This window comes from Gossypium raimondii, chromosome 10 (assembly GCF_025698545.1).
Source record: "Gossypium raimondii isolate GPD5lz chromosome 10, ASM2569854v1, whole genome shotgun sequence".
In the NCBI taxonomy this organism is placed as follows: domain Eukaryota; kingdom Viridiplantae; phylum Streptophyta; class Magnoliopsida; order Malvales; family Malvaceae; genus Gossypium; species Gossypium raimondii.
The window spans coordinates 28,320,179-28,348,006 of NC_068574.1; the positions used below are offsets into that span (position 1 = coordinate 28,320,179).

General features: G+C 33.7%; 2 protein-coding genes and 1 long non-coding RNA gene across 4 annotated transcripts; 1 reads left to right on the plus strand and 2 right to left on the minus strand.

Annotated features, from left to right (window-relative positions):
* The first annotated feature begins 5,898 nt into the window (after window positions 1–5,898).
* Window positions 5,899–8,833, plus strand: LOC105776879 (receptor like protein kinase S.2). Its single transcript, XM_012599823.2, has one exon. The coding sequence runs from the start codon at window positions 6,131–6,133 to the stop codon at window positions 8,627–8,629; it is 2,499 nt and encodes an 832-aa protein (XP_012455277.2). The 5' UTR covers window positions 5,899–6,130; the 3' UTR covers window positions 8,630–8,833.
* Window positions 8,834–8,911: 78 nt separating this feature from the next.
* Window positions 8,912–11,366, minus strand: LOC105776880 (probable calcium-binding protein CML22). Its single transcript, XM_012599824.2, has 5 exons — window positions 11,147–11,366; window positions 9,899–10,138; window positions 9,608–9,810; window positions 9,320–9,494; window positions 8,912–9,220 (listed from the first exon to the last, which is right to left on the minus strand). The coding sequence occupies exons 1-5, from the start codon at window positions 11,148–11,150 to the stop codon at window positions 9,108–9,110; spliced, it is 735 nt and encodes a 244-aa protein (XP_012455278.1). The 5' UTR covers window positions 11,151–11,366; the 3' UTR covers window positions 8,912–9,107.
* An 11,325-nt stretch (window positions 11,367–22,691) lies between these two features.
* Window positions 22,692–23,668, minus strand: LOC128033676 (uncharacterized). 2 transcript variants are annotated; one of them, XR_008189662.1, is made up of 3 exons: window positions 23,417–23,668; window positions 23,235–23,301; window positions 22,692–23,109 (listed from the first exon to the last, which is right to left on the minus strand). It is a non-coding gene; the product is annotated as an uncharacterized LOC128033676 (long non-coding RNA). The 2 variants fall into 2 exon arrangements; XR_008189663.1 differs by having other exon boundaries at window positions 23,412–23,668.
* Between the last annotated feature and the right edge of the window lie 4,160 nt (window positions 23,669–27,828).

The window sequence follows — 27,828 nt, forward strand, 5'->3', positions numbered from 1 at the left end:
TTATTTGTAATTTGCTTAGATTTCGTAGAGTTCATAATCTTGGAAAGTATTTGGGAGTTCTTCTGTTCCATGAAAGGGTTACCTTAAGTTCCTTAAGGTTTGTGGTCGAAAATGTCAAATCTAGGTTGCAAAGATAGGATGCGAGACAATTATCCTTAGTTGGTAGAGTTACTTTAGCTCAATCGGTCTTACTCAAAATTCTTAACTACTTTATGCAATCAATGATAATCCCGCAAGGAACTTGCGATGAAATTGAAAGTATTGTTAGACAGTTCATATGGGGACCGGTAGGAGGTAGTAAAAAGATGTCTCTTATTAGTTGGAATTCATTATGTCAGCCAAAGTTTTGTGGAGGGCTTGGGTTTCGTCAATTAAAGGATCAAACACTTCCTTCTTGTTGAAATTGGGTTTTAATATTCTAGCAAATTCGGAAGCTTTGTGAGTCTGTGTCTTGTAGTCGATGTATAGTATGAAGGATGGAGTACACCCTTGTATCTCCCACAGGAATTGTTCTTTCCTCTGGAGAGAGCCCTGTTTAAGGTATGACCTTTGCTTCGAGAAAATATTTTTTGGTCAATTGGAAATGGTAATAACATTAGGTGTTAGAAGGACAGTTGGATTCCAAAGGTTGATCCCCTAATCAATCTAATCCCAACTAATGCAAACATTGCTACTAATTATTTTCTTAAGGAGATGGTTATAGAAGAAGATTTGTGGAATCTGGAACTCTTTCAAGTTTGGTTGTCAGAAGAAATTATTGGACGTATTATTAGTATTCCACCTCCACAACCCTTGGCAGGATTTGACAAGATTGCCTGGGTTGGTACTTCTTCAGGTTATTTTTCTGTTAAGAGTGTCTAAGGTATGGCCTTTGCTTTGAGAAAATTTTTTTGGTCAATTGGAAATGGTAATAACATCAGGTGTTAGAAGGACAGTTGGATTCCAAAGGTTGATACCCTAATCAATCTAATCCCAACTAATGCAAACATTGCTACTAATTATTTTCTTAAGGAAATAGTTATAGAAGAAGATTTATGGAATCTGAAACTCTTTCAGGTTTGATTGCCAGAAGAAATTATTGGACGTATTACTAGTATTCCACCTCCACAACCCTTGGCAGGATTTGACAAGATTGCTTGGGTTGGTACTTCTTCAGGTTAGTTTTCTGTTAAAAGTGTCTATCGTATAGTTAAGAAGAGTTCGTGGAGTCCTAGGGAGGAAGCTTGGAATCTGCCATGGAAATTTTAGGGTCCTCAAAGGGTTCGGATTTTCCTTTAGTTGGTTCTTAAACAACGACTGCTTATTCAAGAGGAGCGACTAAGGCGTGAAGTTGATAGCAATGCAAGATGTTTGATTTGTGGACATGAAGTGGAGGACATAATTCATACTGTTAGAGATTGTTTTATGGCAGAAGAGGTATGGTCTTGGATCATCCCTTCTTATAAGCAGGTTTGTTTCTTTTTAGGTAATTTGCAGGATTGGATTATGTCTAATTTGCAAAATTGTCATAATTATGCTATGAGGAATGCCAATTGGTCGTGTTTCTTTGGCACTGTTGCTTGGCGTATCTGGAAGAATAGGAATTTATGTATCTTTCTAGGTACATCGTGGAGTGCAAAGGAAATTGTTAAAAATGCTTATAGTTGGGCTACGCATTACCTTGTTGGTAGTAATGGTGGTTCTATGAAGCAAGCCTCGAGGGTAGACATAGGGGAAGTAGGAAAATGGATTCTATTAAGGTTAGATGAAACTCTCAAGGTAAACACAGGAAGCATTGTTGCAAAAGGAGTTTTGAGAGACCAAAATGAGAAATGGCTCATAGGATTTAATCGTCGCTTAGGGAACTATTTTGTGTTTGAAGATGAATTGTGGGAAATTCTTGACGGTGCGATGCTGGTACAAGGAAGAAACTATGACAAAGTTTTAGTGCAGACAGATAAAATGGAAGCTATTGCGGCTATCAAGGAATCCTTGTTGAAGTCCTCAAATTCTGCACTAGTCAGACGTATTACTCAACTCTTGCAGAATGTGCATAGTTGGTCCTTTGAGTATATTCCTAGAGAAGAAAATTCTAAAGTTGATCGCATCGCTAAATTGGCGTTTAATAGAGAAGAGTGCTTACATTTATTTGAAGAATCTCCTTTTTAAGTACTTTTAGTTTTGTGTAAAGTTCCTTTTCAATCACCGAAAAGAAATACACATCAACGTTTAATAACAACAATGTATAGGAATATCAAAGTAAATTCTACCCGTAACATATAAAGAAAAGTTAACTATATTTTAATTGTGTTGTTTTTTAACAAAAGGATAATAAAATTGAAATTTTTCATTGTAAATATTTAAAGTATAATAACAAAATTTTGTTGTCCAATATAATAATTAACAAAGTTTAAAGAAGTTAAATAATAATAATATATTTATATTTATATTTATATTTATATTTGATGAAATATAAATGTAAATTATAAGGTGCAGTAGGTTAAAAATATAATAATCATATTTATTTTTGTTGATGGTAAAAATTAATAAAGGGTGTAAGATAGTAAGAGAGATGACGGTTTATCCTGTGTGAGGTAGGCAGCTATCATTCCATGATTGTGAGAATGATGGCAAGATTAATTGAAGATGGAGAGGAGTAATGTTTGGAGAGTCAAGAAATAATTTCTATCTTGATAATGATCTATATATCCCATCATTAGAGAAAGTGAGAAGGTTTATATACATAGGCTAAAACGGATGCCACGTGTTGAAACTTCACTGGTGGTAATAACACATGTTATCTCCTTGCAAATGTGGTGATGTGACATTATAGGGCAGCTTGGTAACTAATGGGCGTGAGGCTCTACATGCTCTTAGCGAGGGTAGCTCTCATCAGAGGTTTGTTTGGTATGAGATTCACTTAGGGGTAATTCTATATTGGATCTCTACTCTACGTGAGGTTCACTAAAAGGTGACATATATAATCGTCTAGTAGATGGTATAATAATTTTCACTAATTTTAAAAATTATCCATCAATTTGTTGATATGTCTTAATATAAGTAACTAATAATGCTATCAATGCATCAAATACAAAAAAATTAAGAATCTTTAATTTTAAAAAAATGTTAAGCGAAATGCAAAAGATAAAATTGGAAATATGACAAGGAAAAAGTTAAAGACATTAATTGCAATTAAACTTATTTGGGGGTGATAAAAGTCAAAATCAGGGACAGTTTTGAGTACCCCACTAACATTAAGTGTACCCACTTTACAAATAAAACAAACTTAAAGTAGGCTAACCACATCACCCAACTTAAAGGCTACCCCCTTTAATATCCCTATTTCTTAAAATTACTCATTTATTAATAACTAAAATTATTTGCATTCAAAGTTTTATGGTTGGTCATTAAGGAAATGAATGATATAATGAAATACCATTTGACAATCATGGTTAGTAGTGGTCATGGGTCAACAACATTTGACAATTCCAGTTGAATGTTTTATAATTAATTTGTTTTATAGATATAATAAATTGATTTATTTAGAATTAATACAAGTGAAACAAACTACTTTGACCTGTGAACATGAATGCATGGAGTATAAAGGTTTTATGTAAGTGTCAATTTGCATTGTTTTCCATCACTTATCTGTAACCAAATATCTTTTGGGTGACAAAATTCTACACTTAATTGCTCCTAATTGCGCCTTCCTTCATGCTTTCACTCCAGCAACACCATTTCAAACTTCCTTTTGCTCGTCTTTCTTTTGTGGTCTATTGAATATCTTTAAATTTATTTGTGCCATATCATTTTTTTTTCTGTAAATGTGGATTTTGAGTTGAATCTATGGGTAACAATATGGATAAATTATATCATTAGTTATTAAGTGATGGGTAAGTTTTCATTTTGATCACTTAACTGGAAAAAGTTACAATTTGACCACTAAGTTACTAAAAAGAATTTCATTTAAGTCACTAGGCTGTTAAAATCAATGCTATATGGTTTTCTTTGTTCGCTCTACTTGCACCATTTAAGAGCTCTCTTTCCCTTCTCTTCTACAGTTCAATTTTTTTATGAAACAACTTTAGACATCATAAATCTATGAACTAAAATTCAAATAGCTTCTTTCTTTGATCTCTTACACGACTGTTCGATCGACTTGGATCTAAGATATGTTCTTCTACTCGTCGATGGGTATTGATCCATCATAGCGATTGTTAAATCGTCGCTTGAAATTCGTTGGTAGAAGTTTTAAAAAAAAGTTAACATCTCAGTGATTTAAAAAAAAAATTGAATAGTTTAGGGACTTAAATGAAAACTTCTGAATAGTTCAGTGATTAAATTATAATTTTTTAATTAAATGATCAAAACGAAAATTTAGTCATAATTTAGTGACTAACAGTTTCTATATATGTAAAAGCAAATATAATTAATATGCATAGAAAAGACATAAAATGTTAAATTGTGGGTGAAAATTCTATATAATATAACAATAAAATATTACTTTAGTTTACCTTATCAAAAATATTGAGTTAATTTGTTATTCGATTATAGAAGAAATATTGAATGAAATAATTCTGTATTATTAGAGGGAGCAGTAATGCACCTTCCCAACCTAACCAAGTTGTTTCACATTCAATGCGTATCACATGAACTTTGTTGCCTATCAATTATAGCAATTGAAAGGGCTTTTTATTTTTATTTCTATTTCTTCAACTTATAGTTTATCTTTTTGGTAATAATATGAGGTGTGAGGTGTGGGGTTTGGAATTATTTTCTATTTTCTATTTAATTTTGATATTCCGATTATTTCATTTTAAGTTATTTAATTTTAAATTATCATGTTTTACAATGGAACAAAGGAATTGAAATGCACTTTTGACACTAAAACTATGGGTTAATTTAATCGATTTTTATATTTAAAATTAGATTTAAATTCAACTCCAACTTAATTTTATCTTAAATTAAAAATAAAATTGAATTCTCGAATTTCAAATTCAGCTCCAACTAGAAGTAAATTTTACCGTAGAACCCGGTACAAGATTTAAAACTTAAAAGGATAATTTACATCAAAGGTCACTAAACAATTAGTAATTTTATGTTTTGGTCTTTCAACTTCAAAAAATTATAAAATAGTCATTGATCTATTCAAAAGTTTTTATTTAGGTCGTTGGGCTGTTAAAATTGTTGTTATATAACTTTTTCTGTTCACATTGTCTACACAAATTGAAAGCTCTCATTCTATTTCTCTTTCGCGGTTCAATTTTTTTATGAAGTAGCTTTAAACATTATGAATCTGTGAACAAAAATCCAAATGACTTTTTTCTTTGATTTCTGACACCGATAATCAAATCAACTTGAATATAATGTATGTTTCTCTACTTATTAATAAGTATGAGTCCACCTTTTCAATCGTTGAATTGTTTTTTAAAGAGAAAACCTTGACCCAATAATCTAAAGGGGTTTAGCAAAATGAACCACCAAGAAGTTTTCAAAGACATTTCCACGCGCTTCAAAGGTGGTCCTGTGTGAAACCTTCTTCTAAGCATTTTATGCGTTTGATTGTTGTTCCAGATCATATAGACTAGTATGACAAGAAAAATATAGATTAGTATGATATATGATTAGCTAAAGTGAAATAGAATGATTTATAAATAAATTTATTTATTTTATAAATATAACCCATATTAACTATAATAATTAGTTTTTTTGTTGGTTTAGGATTTTGTTGAGTTTAAAATGTTTAAATAAAATGAGCATTTTTACTCGTTAAGCTAAATTTATATTTAATTATGCTTAAATAAAATTATTATTTATTTATTTAAACCAAATTATATTTTTCTTCTCATTTATTATTACTACAAAAATCTAAACCTTAAATTTGAAGGCAAAAGAAAAATACAATAAAGGGGTGATACTTCTTATTAGGGTGATTTGGAGAAATGAGAATCTTCCTTTTTTTGGTTACATCACAAAAGGGGACGGCAGCTTCCAGGTTTTAGAAAGTTTTATAGCAAACAATTCAACCATGCAAACCTACCAACGTTGAATAAAAGCACTAACAAGAAAACCCCATTCACAATCCCAACTCATATATTAAGTATCCCAAAGTTTAAAATTTCCTTCATGTTCATCTACTTTCATCACCACCATGAAGGTGAACCGGCTTTGCTTCATTTTACCTGCTGATTTTAATGAAATCGCTCCCTTGGACTACCCCCCAGTGGAAAAACCTGTTAAAAAGGAGGGGAAGAAGCACCCGTACCGTGATTGTGGGGCTCATTTTGTTGGTTTCATCGGGGATTCCCTCCGCCGCTTCTATGGCTCCAGATGCCTGCTTCATTGTGCTAACCCGAGAAGGCAGCAGTCGAGCGTTTTTCATGACCTCGAAGGGGTTCAGATGTCGGAGAAAGTTGGTGGAGACAATCCAAGGATTTTCAGTTACGCCGAGCTTTACATAGGCTCTAAAGGATTCTGTCAAGATGAAATTCTTGGAAGTGGGGGTTTCGGGAGAGTGTATAAAGCTGTTTTACCAAGTGACGGAACTGTGGTGGCCGTCAAATGTTTGGCCGAGAAAGGGGAGAGGTTTGAAAAGACCTTTGCAGCTGAGCTGGTGGCGGTGGCTCATCTCCGCCACAGAAATCTTGTTCGGTTGAGGGGCTGGTGCGTTCATGAAGACCAGTTGCTCCTCGTCTATGACTACATGCCTAATCGAAGCCTCGACAGAGTACTCTTTAGAAGGCCCGAAAATACCGGGGCACCTCCTTTAAACTGGGACCGCCGGAGGAAAATCGTTCGAGGTCTTGCGGCTGCACTGTTTTATCTCCATGAACAACTGGAGACTCAAATCATACACCGCGACGTAAAAACAAGCAACGTGATGCTCGACTCCCAGTACAATGCCCGGCTCGGTGACTTCGGCCTGGCACGGTGGCTGGAACATGAACTGGAGTACCAAATCAGGACACCAGCGACGAAACGACACCAATTCCGTTTAGTTGACACGACGAGGATCGGTGGCACAATTGGGTACCTACCACCGGAGAGTTTCCAGAAACGAAGTGTGGCGACTACAAAGTCAGATGTTTTCAGCTTTGGGGTTGTTGTTTTAGAGGTGGTTTCGGGGAGGCGAGCTGTTGATCTTACGTTTCCCGACGAGCAAATCATTTTGCTTGATTGGATCCGAAGGTTGTCTGATGAAGATAAGCTTTTACAAGCAGGGGACAGTCGACTTATAGATGGCTCCTACAAGCTTGCGGATATGGAGCGGTTCCTTCATATAGGACTCCTTTGCACGCTCCATAATCCATTGTTGAGGCCTAATATGAAATGGGTTGTTGAAGTTCTTTCTGGTAATATTTCCGGGAAGCTTCCGACTTTGCCATCATTTGAGTCCCACCCTTTGTACATCTCACTCTCATCCTCATCCAATACTAGTGGAAGCAAGAGCACCGACAGTAGTCGGTTGTCCACCGCCACTGCCACTACCAGCAGCGTCAACATTACTGTCTCATTTGCTTCATCCGATTATGTGACTGCCACCGAAGAAACTATTTATGAAACTGCTGAATTTGGAGTCAATGGTTCCAATTTATCCACCAGCAGCAGCCGTCGTCCAACCAACTTCTTTATGGTCGATACTCCGAGGGAAATACCCTTCAAGGAGCTCATTGTCGCCACTGATAATTTCGCGGAATCACGAAGGGTGGCGGAGCTTGACTTCGGAACTGCCTACCAAGGTTTCCTTGACAACCGCCATCACATTCTTGTGAAGAGACTTGGCATGACCAAATGCCCTGCATTGCGAACAAGGTTTTCAAGTGAACTCCAAAACTTAGCGAGGCTCCGCCATCGTAATCTAGTTCAACTCCGTGGATGGTGTACCGAGCAAGGAGAGATGCTCGTTGTATATGATTACTCGGCGAATCAACTGTTGAGTCACCTCCTTTTTCACCATAACAATATAACTGGCAGCTCTATTTTGCAATGGCGACATCGATACAACATTATCAAATCCCTTGCTTCTGCAATTCTTTATCTTCATGAGGAATGGGATGAACAAGTCATCCATAGGAACATTACCTCTTCAGCCATCATTCTTGATCCCGACATGAATCCACGGCTTAGTAGTTTTGCTCTGGCTGAGTTCTTGACAAGAAATGATCACGGCCATCACGCAGCTACCAACAAAAACAAATCAGTTCGTGGAATTTTCGGTTATATGTCACCTGAATATATAGAATCTGGAGAAGCAACAGCAATGGCTGATGTTTATAGCTTTGGAGTGGTGGTGCTTGAGGTGGTCAGTGGATATATGGCAGCTGACTTTAGGCAGCCTGAGGTATTATTGGTGAAACGAGTACACAACTTTGAGACACGGAAAAGGCCGTTTGAGGAACTGGTTGACATCAGGTTGAAGGAGGAATACAATACTGAAGAATTTTTGAGACTGACAAAACTGGGAATCGCTTGCACACGATCTGACCCGACATTAAGGCCTACCATAAGGCAGATAGTGAGCATACTTGATGGGAATGATAAAAGCTTCATGGAAGAATGGCAGAGGAAGGAGGGTAGTGAAGAATGGAAAGAAAGAAATGCTTGTTCTTTGTCACTTGTTAGAAGAATCCATGCTCTGGGATTACATTGAAACTCATACAGGAGGAGAGGCAAGTTCTAGCATTCGTTTTCCGCAACAATTTTCGTTTCGATTAATGTGTACCGTTAAAGGTAGTGCGTGTGCTTTTGTATGTATCTATCTTAAACAAGGAGATGAAATGTTGTATGTGTATAGTATAGCAGTGGTTAGGAAGTTTCTATGTTCATAATCTAAGCCAGATTTGATTGATTCCAAGTACAATTTGCGAAGCTTGGATGGTAGCCATTCATGGCTACCAAAGCGTTTCTTGCTATATCAATTGCTATGAACACATTCATGCCAATTACAACATAAATTCATTGCTTTAACAGGACATCTCGAATTTTTATCATTTGAAAGAAAACTGCAAAGATATACATGACATGATGTAGCAACAATAGTTCAAGTAAGTACTTGGGATGTCTTAGGCATATGAACAAATCTTAATCTGACCTCATCCAGATTTATCCTGTAGCCCTTCTGAGTGTCATTAGGTCCCCGAATCAGGTAGTTCTTCATCACTTTCAATTCCGACCCAGTTAATAAAAGCAAAGAGGAACTCTCTGAAGCTGACTTTTCCATTTTTATCCCAGTCCATTTCTTCTGCATTTTTCCATGGGGAATTACCAAAAGAAAGATTAATATCATTGATGAAAGAAATTTCTGAGAAATTAATTAAAAGTTGAGTTGAAGCTGAGATACTGAATCTAGTCCGAGTGACACGTGCAGGGGAGCGCTCCCATGGAGAAGCTTCATTTAGTGCCTTCACCATGTCTTTCTTGTTAAGTTTTCCATCACCATTCTTATCAAGAAACAAGAATGCTTCGACAATAGTATCGAAAGTGGCCTCAAGTTGCAGGGAATGCATCTTCAATGTCTGAAACATTCTCAATTCACGAGTAAAAACACTGATTAATACTGTCTGCAACATGCTATGTTCTTAAATCTTAAACATAGGGAAAGAAACAAAAATAAGTTATTTTTGGATACATTATCAGGAGAGGAGGAAGGCTTCATTAGAAGATAGATGAGACATAGCAGCACAATAAACTCGTTAAATTGAATCCCTTCGCTCCCGTCAATGTCACATGAATGAAACAAATCCTCAACCTCCTCTTTTGTAAAGTGAAGTTGCAGTTTCTCCAAGCATCTGTTCAGTTCCTCGCGATCAATAGTTCCATTGGAGTCTTCATCTAGAGAAAGAGAGCCATTTAGTGGTAAAACTCGAAGATAAAAATATCTTATAGAGAGCTTAAGATTAAACTACTTGTTGCAACCCACCATACTGCTCGAACACGCCTCTGAGGTTTCTCAATCCTTCCCTGAACTGAGGGAACCTCAAGATTATGCTGTCAATTGATTTGAAATTAGATTGTCCTGATGCACTTCTCTTCATTTCAATCATCTTCCTTTCAAGCTTTGAATCCAACTTCTTGTACTTGTTTGATGAACCGTAATTGCATAGCATGCCTCCTATTCTGCTGGATAAGGACTTCAGCGGCGGGCAAGGATGACATTTGCCTTAAGATAAGATATGGAAATCAGATGTCAATTGCATGCTCAATGTTGACATTTTCTCGGAAAGTGTTTCATACAGTATATCTAAGTACATATAATGATGACGAATTCTCCGGTCCAAACCATGTAATGAGTCCCTATACAAGACACACATGATTACTGCATAAATATAGAGCAAACCTGTTGGTGAAAGACCATGAGACTGATCCTAGTTGTATACATCAGCACTCAGCAGTACTATTGGCGAAAGACCCTGGTGCTGATCCTAGAGCAAACCTATATGTATTTGCACTTTTGAGCCATTTCGATACCAACATCCATTTTCGGTTCCAAAATTCCTTCTCTAAGAAATTGGCTAATAGAGTTGGCTATCAATGGACAGTCTTTCCATTCTGGAGGCTCTTCTTTTTCATAAAACTCCTTAGAAGTTGTAAATTTACCTTGAACCACCGATGTCCTAATCCTGGATCTATCTCTTGTTAGCCATATCAATATTCACCTCAAAGATTAGCTTGACAAAATCAAGCATAAATCCACATTACAGCATATCAATTGAATTCTGAATCAGGTTGATAATCAAGGTACAGAGCCACACAAATAAGTCAAAATTTTGAAGGAATCCATTAATTTCCTAATAACTGATAAATCCTATACTTCACAGTTTAGACAGGTAACTAGATTACTAGAATCCCACAACAGTATTCTTAATTACTAAGAATGCTAACAATTATACAAGTACAGAACTGTAAACAGTAATTAACAGCCAAAACAAAACCTACATACACAAGTAAAAAATGACTGATATGAAAAATAAAACAAAAAGTTGTAGCAAAAAGTTGTAGAATAACTCAATCCATGAGCCTCATGTATGCATAAACAAGAATTAGGAAAGAAAAAAAAGAAAAACTCATAATCCTGGACTTCAATAACATTCAACTACATAATATGTTGCACAAAATATAAGTATAAAAAGGGATAAAAAAGGAAAGGAAAGAAGAGTCAAAGACATACCCATGGAAGCTTAAGTTGATGATGATGAGTCGTTGGAAGAGATAATGGGAAAATAAGAGTTTTGAAGTCAACAAGGAAAGATGAAGGGAAAGCTGTAAGTAGTCCCACCTAGCTGAAAAGAAGAGAAGTGGTGAAGGAAGAGAATGGGGCAAAGAATAAGCAAAAAAAAAAAGAAAAAGGGAAGTTTCGCAAAGTGGAGAGTAGCATAAATCATGGCCTTTGACAACACATAATGCATACTTCTATTCTTTTGTTTCAAATATCGTAACGGTAGAAGAATTAAATAAAAAGGCATAAATTCTGCTTCCCTTTGGACCGTTATCTCTCATGCCATGTCTTTCAGGGTCATCATTACTTCTTTTATATATATATTCTCTACCATTGTTAAGGTTACCCGATGATAGTGGATTAATACATATATAATTTGATATGTTATATATATTAAACTATAATAAATAAAAATTTTATAAATTTGTTAATTATTAAAATAAAATTAAAATTAAAATAAATAAAAATTTTTAAAAGTTTTAAAAATAATATAGGTGGGTTTAAAATGGGCTTAGGTTAGCCATTTACAAATATGGACGGGTTTAGGTAAAATGTTAGGCCCATATTTTGGGTCAGACTCGGTTTGGGGAAAAATAAAGTGTGTTAATATCATACTTAGACCCGACCTGACCCATGAACATATCTAATTCATATATATAAACTATTAATATAATATTTTATATATGAAATGATATAACATTATATAATACAATAAGAAAGCTAACTTTCAAATATAAAAAAGTACAGGAACTTAGAATATATTTCAATCCGCATAAAATAAACAATAATATATAGTAATAATTAATAAATAATGTACTACTATAATATATAACTATAATTATATTATAGATAATAATAAAAGATATAATATTACATGATAGTATAATGTTTAATCATTGACACATATATAAACTATTAATATATTAAATACTACATGATATGATATAGGATTATACAATAGAGTAGGAGGGCTAAGTTTAAAATGTATGAAAAGTAAAGGGACTTAGAACATATTTCAACCAAGATAATAATAAATAATATATAATAATTAATATATAACTATTAATATATTATAGATTATAATAAAAGATATAATATTACATGATATTCTAATGTTTAATCATTGATGCATACATATAAAATTTAATATATTATATACTATATGATATTATATAACATTATATAATATAATAGGAGGGCTAACTTTTAAATGTAGGAAAAGTATAGACTTAGAGCATATTTCATCCAAAGATAATAAACAATAATATATGTTAATAATTAATATATTATGTATTACTCTACTATTATAGTACCTAATATAGTATTATATATGAAGTAATATATTTTATAAGTATTAAAATAATAACTATTATTATATTATAGATTATAATAAAAGATATAACATTAATAATTAAGTGCAATTTAGTATATTAAAATACATATTTATAATAATAACTAATAATACATAAAATATTATTAAAAATTAAATATTTTAATAAAATATTATTTTTAAATTAGATTTTGAATTAGACTTTAACTTTTACAAATTGTATTTGGGTATTGAGTTTAATTTCCTTTTATTTTGAACTTGAGATTTGAGTTATAAATAGTTTATTTTGAGTTTGGGTAATAATGAGTATATTATTTGGGTTATAACTTAGTATAGTATATTTGAGTTTTGAATAAATATTTTAGAATATGAGTATTTAGGTTTATAATTTTAATAAGAAAAGAATTTACTCAATTGTCAATATAATATAATAATGAACAATAAAAGATATTTTCGTTAATTCATATAATATCATAAAATAATAAATTTTCCTAAAATAAGTACTTTACCTATTTTATATAAAATAACATTGTTATATATATAATTTATGTTTTTATAAGCTAAATTTGAATTGTATTTTTACCGTATAAAAGTAAAATGAATTATTTCATTCAAAATCAAAATATTTATAATTCATAAAATTCTAAATTATTTGAATCTGTTAGAGCTCGCCTGGCTCAATTCGAGATCGAAGGGGTCCTAGCTCGAGAAAACCCGAGCTTGAGAAAGCTCAAACTCGAAAAAATCTAAGGTTAAAAAAAACCCAAGTCCGAATTAAGCTCGATCTTAGCTCGCCCGAGCCCGCTCTAGTTTTAAAATATATAGTTTTAAATATATGAACAAAAATAATTAATTTTTTGGATAAATCACACCAATGGTCACTCTAAAATAGGAATAGGGTTTGCCCTATTTTGGTCACTCTAATTTTTTTCTCAATTTAATCACTCAAATTAAGATAATTGTTCAAATTAGTCATTGCCGTTAAAATTTAGTTAATCAACTAACAGATTGCAAACGTGACATATTAGCTCATTAAATTATTGATAAGTGATATTTTTTGGACTCGTAACTAAAGTTTAGAAATCTCTCTATAATTAGTCCAAAATGTTTTTCTCCCTTCTCTTTCTCATCACTTCCTCCTCTGAAAATTTCTGAAACAAGGTTTTAAATGTTATAATTGAAACATTTCCTTTCTTGAAATCACTTTTCAATCATTCACCATAGGTTTCTCTCCATCTCTCAAAAATATAAATGTTCTACAAGCTCTAAGTGGTCACGAAGGATGGTTGGTGGCAGATTTTTGCACCAAAAATAGTCTTCATCAACCGGGGATTATGTTCTCCATTTTCACTTTCTTTTAAGCAGCATTTTGGGTAAAGGAAATAAACTTTTTTTCCTTATTTTCTTTATCATTAAAGAGAGCACTGGTTTTGCCAACATTTATATTTATCACACTGAACCCACTGCATGGCGAGGAGTGATTCATATACAACATCCCTTTCTTTTATCAACGGTTCCATTAATTGATATTTTTTCACAAAGAATTGAAAATTAATTTTTTACTTTGTATTTTTAACTTTTGAAAATTTATAAAGTTCTTCTGTTAAGCCCCGATTCATGAACCCACAAAATCTTTCAAATTGTATCTGATTCAATTCAGGTATTGTAGACATTTTCCCATTTTCATCCCCGAGCATTTTAAATTTCTCATTTCTCAAAAAAATCCCATTCTTTTCTCATTCTTCATCGAATCCTACGAATCGATCTAATAATGATGGAATTGTATTTCTATTCATTTCTTGAATCACATGAAAATATATTTAACTCCATATACCATATAATATATGTGGAATATATGAAATATAAAATGCGTATAAACGGAAGAAAAAAATTATACTCAAATTTTAATTTATATTTATAACAAACAAATACAAAAAGAATTGATAAATTCCATTTAGTTGCATGTACGAAACGAGTCTTTCGTCACTTTGTTTTATTTGTAGAACATTTACATTTTTGAGAGACCAAGAGAAGCATAAGGTGAATGATTGAGAATAAGGTGACAATTTGTTTTAAAATTATTTAAACTGTTAATAATTCGGGCTCGGTTCAATTTTTGGTTTTCTATATTAATTTTTGTTTCAATTTTTAAAATTATTTTGATAAAATGAGCTTTGTTTTTATGGCTTTTAAATATTATTTGACAAAATTTTAAGGTCTTTTTCATAAATATTTCTAAGAAAATAATAAAATTTTAAGAACTTTTAAATTATTTTCACTATTTTAAATATAAAATATTTATTTTTATATCAAAAAAATTAAAATTAGTTATATAGTAAATAAAAATAAAATTCGGTTTGATTTTGGGTAACTGCGATTTTTTAACTTGCATTCCTAAACCGTTAAAATATCTCGATTCGGGTCAATTTTTTTGCTCACCCTATTTGAGAAGCCATTTCAAGAAAGGAAATGTTTATTTTATTTGTAGAAGTATAAAATTTAAAACCCTGTTTCAAGATTTTTTTTAGGCAAGGAAGTGATGAGAAAGAGAAGAGAGAAAAAAAATTTGGATTAATTATAAATAGGTTCCTAAGTTTTGTCAAAAGTTCAAAAAAATCTCACGTGTCAATCACTCAATGGGCTAATATGCTATGCCAGCAATCGATTAGTGGATTAATAAAATTTTTAACGACAGTGATTGATTTCAGAAATTATCTTAATTAGAGTGACTAAATTGAGAAAAAAAAATTAGAGTGACCATGGGTTTAGTTTTGTTGGAAAATTCTAGTTAAGAAAACAATTATTTTGGTTACATCGGAAGTTTAAAATTTTTTCTTAAATCGAGCATGTTGTGTTATTTTGTAACACCCCAAACCCGGCCTAGGCATTACAGCTAAATCCAAAAGTGTTACGAAGAAAAAGTTATAAATCCGACTTCATTCTTTTTGAAATCATTGTAAACCGTTGTTACTTTGTAAGCCCGATTTGTTAGGAAAGCGTGTTGTTGTACTTATTTAATTAAAGATCGTTGTTCATTTACGACTTTCAAATAAATCGAATATTTTGAAGCAAAATTTCTTAAAACGTTATATTTTGGTAAATCAGTTTGTTTCCTTGAAAACAACTATTTTAAGAAAAACTATCGTTTTCATAAAACCATTTTATCAATCGTCATGCTAAAAAAATCCAAAATAAAAATCCGAAACCAAAAACAGTCCCAAAAGTCTTGAGAGTCCAATTTATACAAAGCTCTCAAAACAAAAATTTAAGTAAGCCAAATTTAAGCAAATATAGTTTTACGGTAACGTGGACACAACCAAGCTCCCGTCGCACCGACCCGCCTAAGTCTGAGGGTTACTTGAAATTATCAGACAAATAGAGAATGAGTTTTTATAACTCAGTGTGCAACTCACAGAAACAGAATCTCAAATTCAGTTACATGGTAGATCAGATACAGACTTATTTCATAATAGCATCAGAATCAGATCAGAGCGTCATAAAAACATATATATATATATATATATAATCCTACCCCTATCCTCTACACATCAGCTCCGACCATCCCAACACACCACGTGGGGTATCAAACACCCACCCAGCCCTACACACCGCTTAGTGTCCATACGACACCTTTCAGAATAATCGAGCTACGCTGCCAATATAATGGCGAAATATGGCCTCATACAGAACACTTCCTCCGCATAATATTTATCCCGCCCTATAATCAGACATAAATAGTGAATAACAGATTTCTGGCTATACATAACATACATACTCGTATAACAGAAACATAACATGCTTAGTACATAACAGATTATACATGTTAGACGTTATTTACGTCATGATTCACACTATCAGACTATCAGATTTCATGCATAATAGCTTATTTAAACACATAACGACTCCACAAAATGCCTACAGTCGATCGGGACGATGTGTACGACCCTAGGGAAAATTTTTGAAATTTGGGTCCACACAGTCCAAAATGGTTTTTCCCGTGTGGCCTACATGGCCTCGCACACGGCCCACACACGCCCGTGTGGCCCGCACAACCTAAAAATGGCCTAGGCCATGTGTCGCACACGACCATGTAGCGTTGATAGGCCCCAATTTTGGCTTTCACCGAACGCCGTTTTTCGAGTTCCTTACTACATACCTTGAGCAAAAATTTGATGCATGCTAGAAAATTAATATTCCCATACCTAAATTGACGAATAATACAAATTAACAATCGAAAATTTTACTAATCTAAACAATTGATATAACAAATCCCACACAACGAACCCAACAATCGAACGAACAATCCCATAAAACAACAACACACTCACCTTCAAATGAACAGCAGCTTGAAACAACCTCATTTGTTGGAGCCCTCACCAACTCACGAACTTCACCTATACGAAACACCCATAAAATTTAATTTCACTTATCTCTCCACAACAACCCAAAACGAGAAGGAAAAATCCCAAAGCTTAACCAATAAAAGAAATAAATTAATTAAAACCTTACTCAATACCACGAACAGCCCAATAGTGTAACAGTAGAAGAAACAAAAATAAAGAATAAAAGGGTAGTAGATTCGGCTTGGCCAAAGGATCAAGGAGTAGTCAAAATTGAAAAAAGAAAAGAAAAAACAAAGAATTGGATGCACAGAGTTAACAAACGTGAAAATAGAAAAACAAGGGATAATTAGAGATTTTCTAGGAATTTAAATTTAAAAAAATAACCAATTTTAAATGCCTCAATTACAATCAAAGTAGAATTCCCCCACCTCCCACGACATGAGAAATAAAAAAATAAAATAGGGAAAAAAAACACCTCAAATGCACTAGTGGGGATTCGAACACTGGACCCTAACACCCACCCATCCAAGCACTAACCGTTGAAATAAGCATTTAATTATGACAAGATTTAATGAATCAAAGATTAAGAGTTTTGAGATGTTACAACTCCTCCCCCTTAAAAGAAATTTTGACCTTGAAATTTACTTGATTCAAACAGATGTGGATACTATTGACGAATCGAGTCCTCAACTTCCCACGTGGCTTTCTCAGTGCCATGATTCTGCCACAGAACCTTCACTAATGGAATAGATTTCCTTCTTAAAAACTTAACATCTCGATCCAAAATCTGAACTGGCTCCTTCTTAAAAGTCAAATCTGGTCTTACCTTAATTTCCTCAACATGAACAACATGAGATGGGCCAGCCGATACCGCCTCAATGTGGATACGGGAAACATATATTGGTTACAGTTCAACTTCGGAGGTAGCTCCAACTGATAAGCAACCAGTCCCACACGCTTCAGAATTTAATATGGCCCAATAAACCTAGGGCTCAACTTGCTTTTACGTCCAAATCGTAGAACCTTTTTCGTGGAGATACCTTAAGGAACACAAAATCACCTACGGAATACTCAATGTCCCTTTTTTTCAAATCTACATAGGACTTTTGTCTATCAAAACCCACATTAAGATAATCCCGAATCAGTCTAACTTTGTTTTTAGTTTCAAAAACCAACTCAGGACCCAAGACCCGTCGCTCACCTAACTCAGTCCAACACAATGGAGTACAACACTTACGACCATACAGAGCCTCGTAAGGTGTCATTTGAATCCTAGACTGGAAACTGTTATTGTTGGCGAACTCGGTTAAAGGTAGAGAATCCTTCCAACTACCTCAGAAATCAATCACACAACTCCGAAGTATATTCTCCGGTATCTGAATCACCCTGTTAGATTGACCATCTGTCTAAAGATGGAACGCAATACTGAAGTCCAACCTCGAACCCAAAGTGTCATAAAGTTTCCTCCAAAATCGAGATGTGAAGTAATGATCTCTATCAGAAATAAATAAGATCGGTACTCCATGAAGTCTCATGATTTTAGAAATATATAGCTTGACCAATTTCTGTAGGGAGTAATCTGTCCAAACAGGAATGAAGTGGGAAGACTTGGTTAACCAATCCACGATGACCCATATAGAATCCTTTTTAGTAGGTGTTAAAGGCAACCCACTAACGAAGTCAATAATCACATGCTCTCATTTTTAAATGGGAATCTTAATGGGTTGAAGCAAACCCGAAGGCAGTTGATGCTTAGCCTTAACTTGTTGGCACATCAGACAACGAGAAACAAAATCTTTCACCTCTCGTTTCAAACCAGGCCACTAGTACAGTTTATGAAGATCCCGATACATTTTATTTCCTCAGGGATGCATAGCATATGGGCTACTATGCGCTTCCCTCAGAATAGACTGTCTCAAATTAGAGTCATTCGATACACAAACGCGTCCTCGAAAACACAGAACCCTATCACTATTTAGCGTAAAATCAGACGTACTACCATCCTCTACCTGATGGAATCGCAGAACTAGAGAATCATCCCCTAACTGTTTATCCCAAATATAATTAATCCAAGTCGGCTTAACTTGCAACTCGGCTAGCAGACTCCCATCATCAAACAAACTTAAGTGAGCAAACATCGCCCTCAAATCAGACATTACCCTACGACTAAGAGCATCAGCCACCACGTTGGCCTTACTGGGATGATTCTTAATTGTGCAGTCTTAATCCTTAAGCAGTTCAATCCATCTATGCTGCCTAAGGTTTAAGTCTTTTTGGGTAAGGAGATACTTGAGGCTCTTGTGATCGGTGTAGATAATACACCTCTCACCATATAGATAGTGCCTTCAAAGCTTTAAGGTGAAGGCAACAACAGCTAACTCAAGATCGTGAGTAGGATAGTTGCCCTTATGTGACTTAAGCTGTCAAGAAGCATAAGCCACTACCTTATCGTCTTGTATCAGAACATAATCCAAACTGACATGAGATGCATTACTGTATACCACGAACTCCTTACCGGATTTAGGCTATATCGGAATAGAAGCATGAGTCAAAACAAATTTGAGCTTCTCAAATCTCGATTACTGCTCATCAGTCCAAACAAATGGGGCATTCTTACGCAACAGTTTAGTTTGAGGAGCTGCAATTAATGAGAACCCCTCGACAAACCTTCGATAATAACCCACTAGCCCAAGAAAACTATGAATCTCAGAAACATTTTTAGGCTGTTTCCACTCAAGCACAGCCTCGATTTTCTTAGGATCAACTTGGATCCCCTCAGCAAAAACCACATGACCCAGAAAATTTACCTCTATCAACCAGAATTCGCATTTGCTTAACTTAGTATAAAGTTATTTCTCTCGGAGTATCTGAAGAACTAATCTAAGATACTCATCATTATCATCCTCGATCTTAGAGTATACCAGAATGTCGTCGATGAAAATCATGATGAACTAATCCAAGTACGATAAAAAACCTGATTCATAAGATGAACCTATGATAAAGGAGTTGTTGAAGTTAAGCCTTTAGCTCCACAAGCTCCTTCGGTGCCATACGATAAGGAGCAATGGACACCAGAGCTGTACCCAGTAAAAACTTCTCGACTCGAAGGTAAACCTGGTAACTCCTCAAGAAAAACATCCAGAAATTCTTTAACCGTTTGGATGTTCTTAACAGAAGAACCCATAGAAGTCGAATCATTCACAAAAGCCAAGTATGCTTCACACCCTTTTCGGCCACATGAGTAGAGATCACATTGGATAAGTAACCCCAACGCTCGCTGATTATAACCACCTCCACTTCATTCTTTGATATCAAAACTACCCTCTTAGTAGCACAATCTAAACTGACTCGATGCACCACGAGCCAGTCCATCCCCAAAATCAGATCAAATTTTCTAAATGATAACTCTATCAAATTAGCCAAAAACACAACCCATTGTATCTCCAACGGTACATTCATATATAGTTTATTAATCTAAATAGATTGATCAACAGACTAAGTACAGTAATATCTCCAAAAGTTCTTTAGGTCAAAACCCCCGAGTTTACAAATACAGAACTAGCTACATAGGAATGTGTTTACCCTATGTCTATCAATGCAAAATAAGGGACATTATAAATAAAAAAATGTACCGATAATCACATCAGCGGTGTCTTTTTCCTCACGACATTTAGCAGTATAAACCAACATAGGGCCTTACCGCAATCTGATTACCACATTTGCCTGGTGCTCTCTGTCCTCTACCCCCACCTCTGGCCAGACTACGGCCCCTAGGCGGCTGCTAAATTGCCCGTTGAGGCTGAATAAACCCTAGAACTAGAGCTTGCATTTGATCAGAATGATGTGGGCAATCTCTAATACGATGCTCCAACGACCCACATCCCAGACACGCTTCCAACCTTCTCCAACACTCACCCGGATGGCATTTACCATAATCATTACATGGATGAGCCACAGTAGGAGCAACTGGAACTCTAACGCTAGAAGGCCTATCAGATCTGGCCCGATTTTTAGGCCTCTGAACAAAACTAGAGGGCTTCGAATCCCTTTTACTCTTATCTTTCTCACGGTCTTTATTCTGGCGCTCAACCCGCTTAACCTCTTTGGTAATATTCGAATTGTCCATCAAGATGACAAACCCTCGCTCCCTCTGCGAAGCTATCAGAACTCTCAAATTATCCCTTAGACAATCCTCAAAATGGACACATTTCTCATACCCAATCGCCACTATTCCACGAGCGTAATGACTCAATCTCAAAAATTCGGCCTAATACTCGGCCACAGTCCTATGCCCCTGAGCGAGGTTCATGAACTCGAGTCTGGAAGCATCCGCATAACTTGCCCCCACATATTTCCTCTAGAAGGCGGTCTTAAAATATTCCCAGTTGATCCAATTTGGCTGAGTACCCTCCTCAATCGTTAACCGCCACTGATATGCCTCATCGCGAAGCAGAGATACTGCACCCTTCAATTTCTATTTAGGGATGCAGTTAATATCATTCATTATCCTCTCAGTGACTTCCAACCAATATTTGGCCACAGTCGGGGTGACTCTAGTGACACCCCTAAATAGTTCAACACCATTAGATCGAAGTTGTTTAGTTACCGACCCATGGCTCCCAAAACCAGAATGGGCCCAACAACCCTCTCCAACACTCTCAGCATGGCTTGGGACAATACGTCGTCCCTAACCGAGCGATTATGAGACCCAGTCTCAGCAGTAGGTGTAGTTAGTGTCTCGCTCGTATCCAAATTAGGGATACTGCCCATCAAGGATGACTCAACTAGAGTTCCTCTAAGGCACCCGCCGCGCCTACGAATACCACGACCATGTGTTCCACGAGCACTCATCGTAATCACAGATTTATTTACATGACAGAGTTTTATGTGTTAGTTTCATTGTTTATTAGCAAATGTTTATGCTTCAAATAAGTATCAGAAGGAGTTTTAGAAATTTTAGCCTCTAACTAACTCAGTACAGTTTTAAGTATTTCAGAGTTTTCTAAATAAAGTATTTCTAAGTTAGAAGTACTTATAGGATCTGCGTCGGAAACTTAGTATACCACATACTCACTTTTTAGATAAAAAATAAACTTTACTTGGAAAAATAGTTTTTGCAAATACAATTTTGAACCCAAAATTTTCACACCCCAAGTTTTGTAACCTGGCTTTCATACCACTAAATGTAACACCTCAAACCTGTCCTAGCCATTACGGTCGAATCTAAAAGTATTACGAAGAAAAAGTTATAAACCCGACTTCCTTCTTTTTTAAATAATTTTAAACCATTGTTATTTAGTAAGCTTAATTTGTTAGGAAAACATGTTGTTGTACATATTTAATTTAAGATCATTGTTCATTTACGACTTTTAAATAAATTGAATATTTTGCAGTGGAGTTTCTTAAAACGTTATATTTTGGTAAATCGGTTTGTTTCCTTGAACACAATTATTTTCAGAAAAAACAGTCATTTTCATAAAACTGTTTTATCAATCGTCATGCTAGAAAACCAAAATAAAAATTTGAAATCAAAAGCAGCCCCAAAAGTCTGGAGAGTCCAAATTATACAAAACTCTCAAAATAGAAATTTAAGTAAATATAGTTTTACGATAATGTGGACACAATCGAGCCCCCGTCGCATCGACCCGCCTAAGTCTGAGGGTCAGCTAAAGTTATTAGACAAACAGAGAATGAGTTTTTATAACTCAGTGTGCAACTCATAGAAACAAAATCTCAAACACTGACTTATTTCATAACAGAATCAGAATTAGATTAGAGTAATATAGAAACAGATATATATATATATATATAATCCTATCCCCATTCTCTACACACCAGCTCCGACCATCCCAACACACCATGTAGGGTATAAAACACCTACCCAGCCCTAAAAACTGCTTAGTGTCCATACGACACTTTTCAAAATAATCATAGCTATGCTACCAGTATAATGGCGAGATATCGCCTCACAGATAACACTTCCTCCACATAATACATATCCCGCCCCACAATCAGACATAAACAGTGAATAACAGATTTTCAGATATACATAACTTACATACTCGTATAACAGAAACAGAACATGCTTGGTACATAAGAGATTATACATGTTAGACGTTACATCATGATTCACACTATCAGACTATCAGATTTCTGCTTTCGCCGATCACCGTTTTTTGAGTTTCTCGTTACACACCTTTAGCAAAGATCCGCCACACGCTAGAAAATGAATATCCCCAGACCTAAATTGAAAAATAATACGAATTAACGGTCGAAAATTTTACTAATCCAAACAATCGATATAACAAATCCCACACAACGAACCCAACAATTGAATGAACGATCCCACAAACAACCACACACTCACCTTCAAATGAACAGCAGCGTGAAACAACCTCAGTTCGTCGGAGCCCTCACCAACTCACGAAATTTACCTATACAAAATACCCATAAAATTTAATTTCACTTATCTCTTCGCAACAACCCAAAACGAGAAGGAAAAATCCCAAAGCTTAACCAATAAAAGAAATAAATTAATTAAAACCTTACTCAATACCACAAACGACGCATGAGTGTAACAACAGAAGAAAGAAAAATAAAGAATAAAAGGATAACAAATTGGCTTGGCCAAAGGATCAAGAAGTGGTCAAAATTGAAAAAAGAAAAGAAAAGACAAAGAATTGGATAGACAGAGTTAACAAATGTGAAAATAGAAAAACAAGGGATAATGGGAGATTTTCTATGAATTTAAATTAAAAAAATAACCAATTTTAAACCCCCTACTTACTAGTCAAAGTAGAATTCCCCCACCTCCCACGACATGAGAAATAAAAAAAATAAAAAAAAGAAAAAAAAAAACACCCCAAATGCACCAGTGGAGACTTGAACACTGAACCCCAACACCCACACATCCAAGCACTAACTGTGGAAACAAACACTTAATTATGATGAAATTTAATGAATCAAAGATTAAGAGTTTTGGGATGTTACATATTTATAGCAAAAAACCTAAACCAAGATGTACCTATGCTTTGTGCGAGATAGACTTAAGTTGATCATGACTTTCAACCAAACAATTTTTTCCATTATCCTTGAACTACAAATTAGCTCGAATATGAGCTCGAGAAACATGAACCAATTCACAGAATGAAAAAGAATTATTTATTTCCAGTAGGAAAATAAATTCTCTCTATAAACTCATAAATTGGTAATCATTCGATATTTCCAGAAAATAGAATTTATTCTTTATAAATAAATTACCACTACTTTCTAGTAGAATAACGACGTATGAAAAATGTGTAAATAGCTTAATCGATGACCTTTATTTATAGAGAAAAGTACAAGAGTTGTCGTTGAATAAATCATTAATAAATAATGTTATTTTAATGGAAAATACAATCCTACTCTAACTAGAGTAGGGGGGCATGCTCCTGTATAGTACTAGGGTTGCCGCCCCTCACATGTTATATGCTAGTTTGGGCCTCTCATGCATTAGGTCAAATTACATGTGTTTTTTTAGACTTTTGATTCAACACTTTATAATTTTATTTAACCCAATATTTATTTTCTATTACTCGAAATAAATATTATTTAATCAATTAATTTAATTAGTTAAATTAGCTAAAGTAATTTCTCAATTAAATAATTTTTTCAACCTAATTCTAATTTCGTTAAAGTCATAACAATTTTACGAATATAATCTACAAAAAAATTAATTTTTATTCTATAAATTTATTATGACTTAATTAATTTAATTCCATTTTCAATTTTAATTATTTAACTACAATTAAAAATAATAATAATTCAAAGAACCTTAAATTAATTCCTAAACTACTTCTTGTACTTAGTGAGAAAACACATTAATTGCGAGACAATGATATATGCTACCTCATCGTTTTCATTCATTTTTATTTATTGGTTGTACATGCAATTCATTTTTTGTTATCTCGAGCTAGTAAAGGGACCAATTGGACATATATAATTATGACTCAAATAATTTATAATTATAATATTATTAATTATAATATTATTTAGTCACAAAGTCATTCCACTAAAGTATAGTGACTAAATTCTCCCTTATTATATACCATTACGAAAGCTACTTAATAAGTGTTCATCCAAAGACATTTTCATAAGTGTGTTACCCTCATAGGATATTCTTAATCTCTTTGGGATAAACCCCTTCTCCCAATGTGATCCTGTTTTATCTCACGGTAACCATTACATCTTCATGAAAACTCAATTACTATCAAATAATAATAAAATCATTTATCACAAAGACAAATGACCCATGACAATGTTTTACTTTTCATCTATCATGTAATGCCAATGAGAGGATATCATTTACCCTTTAGTTGGGCTATGAATTCCACTGTTGTGAAATGATGCTATATACTATAGAAGTTGTATACTCAATGTACCAATCTTTGAATCCTTATCTATTTGAATTCAGATTTTCATTTACATCAAAGTATATGAGCATAAATAGTCCATCATCCACTAGGGATTAAGGTATGTCACGCTATGAACATCACAAGTAAAAAAATTCATAATCGGGATTTAGGATATATTCTACTTGGGTCCTGTTCGATGTATTGTCAGTCAAATCAGTCACATTTATGTTTATCTTTTAGGAGTCATCCGTTCTGATACCCAAAACGATGTATCTCCTCAATTAAATTTGGTAGACAATATGTTAGTCTTTTAATCAATTTACTCATTTCCGATTAGACTAAGGACACATTTAGGTTATCTACTAATATAAGTTGTCTTTTCGTATTACGATCCTACTACATAATACCGTTTAATATTAGTTAAAATTAGATAATTATTTAGCCAATATTTGCTTACATTTTACTTTATGTGTAAAAATCATTGAGGACAAAATGCAAAAAATATTAATGTAACTGATGGAACCAATTTATTCAAAAAATACAAGTACATATAGATGAAAATACTACACTAAAAGTACTAAATCTAACAAATTTTACCCTTAATTTTTAAACAAACAAAATAAATTTCTAGTCACTTTTTAGCATAGGACACCATAAATTGAAAACTATTTCCCCTGGCACTGTTTGAAACTAGATTTAAGAATTATCAAAATGTCCAATGATTTATCAATATTTTTATGGGTAAATTATTAGATATTTTGGTAAAAACATTTCATATGTCTTTTTTTAGTAAAGCTCATCCTAGAAATGTCCCCACTTTAAACAACATATTTTCGCATGATAGGCACCAAGTTAAATGTCCTGGTAAAAGCTTTTCGTGATAGTCCATAATATATTTAACTCGTGATATTTTTTAAATTGGTTAATTTTAGTCTTTATATTTTTAAAATTTTAGTTTTAATTCAATCAATAGTAATTAAATTTAATTACTAATCTTATACCATGTGAATAATTGTAAATTAAGCCCTGTTTGGCATTGCATTTAGAGGTGAAAAAGTGCTTTTCAATCGGGGTAGCCAGTATCATACCAGTCTGTTTTGATGTACCGTTTCAAAATTATCGTTGTTTTTTTAAAACATTTGGTTTATGTATATAAAAAAGTATTCACAAATATAAAAATGAGATTAAATAAATCTCAAATATAAAATACTCATTATAAATAAAACTTTGGTTGAAATAGTAAAGAAAATATTTTAAAAATGTTGGTGGCATGGATTCAAATATCACCCTATGTAAAATTTAAGATACCAATAAAATAAAATACTCATCAATTATATAAAATATTCTTTAATTAGCTTCACGATACAATCAATCATTAAATAAACTCAAAATAAAAAAGTAAAAAATTATTCCACAAATTAAACAATAATATTATCTCATTCTATGCATATAAAAATATATAATTCAAAAAAATCCAAAATAAATAACAAAAATGTAACCTCCCAACCCGGCTTAAGTGGTAAACCCGAGCCTAAAAGATTACACTAACCACCAAAATGATTCGGTCACTATGAAATTTAAGTTTTCGCCTTTAAACCATAAGTAATTTTTCAAGCAAAACTTACCAAGTATTTAGCAATGACAGATTAATAACATACCATTAAAATGTATAAATATGTTTTCCTAATTTTCATATATAAATTATAAGATTTACTCTCTATTATACTCGTATAACCATAACTCCAAATCATGGAATCCATAGTTATTAATGACCATGATCAATAATAATAATAATAATAATAATAATAATAATAATAATAAATGTAGCAATCTTGTGACAAGCTTGAGACCCTCCGCGTGTCAAATCTGTGTCTAGTCCGTTGATTATCTGAAAAGATGGAAAATAAATGAGTTAGCTTAGCAGGTTCAATGAGAGACCCTTTACAATAAATCAAATCAATATTTGAACATACATGTCTATCATGATAACCAAATTCACATAAAAATCCTAATAATAAGATAATTCAGTTTTTATCACTCTAGACAAACAAAACATTAGCACACAATTGCATTCAATTGAACAATTCTACTATAATATCTTTTACAATAGGTATATGCACACTTATCAGTTTGGTTGTTTCATCATATACTTTCAATGAGAATGTATGGTATGTAACAATCACATAATATATCATATGGCATTCAGAAATCCTACCCTTGACCACTAGCTCTCTAAATAGGGAGTTCTTAGAACCCTTTTTCCTTTTCACTCCATGTTTCATATAAGTGTAGCCAAACTACCATTTGGTTTGAGGATCCACAATTCCTCGCAAATAAAAGCTGTCAAAGAAAATTATGGATGCTTCGTTCATTTAGTCGCAGTTGGAATTTGCTAAGCTGTGAGTACACAACAAACATATATGCATTATAAACTACCGTTTTGATCATATATTTGCAGTATAAACTGTCGTTCGTTTCTTCCACCTTTCATACTTTCCCCCTCATGCATATGCAAAACAATCAGATCTTTACTGTTCGTACATTCAGTGATCGTTTCAGAATTTTGTC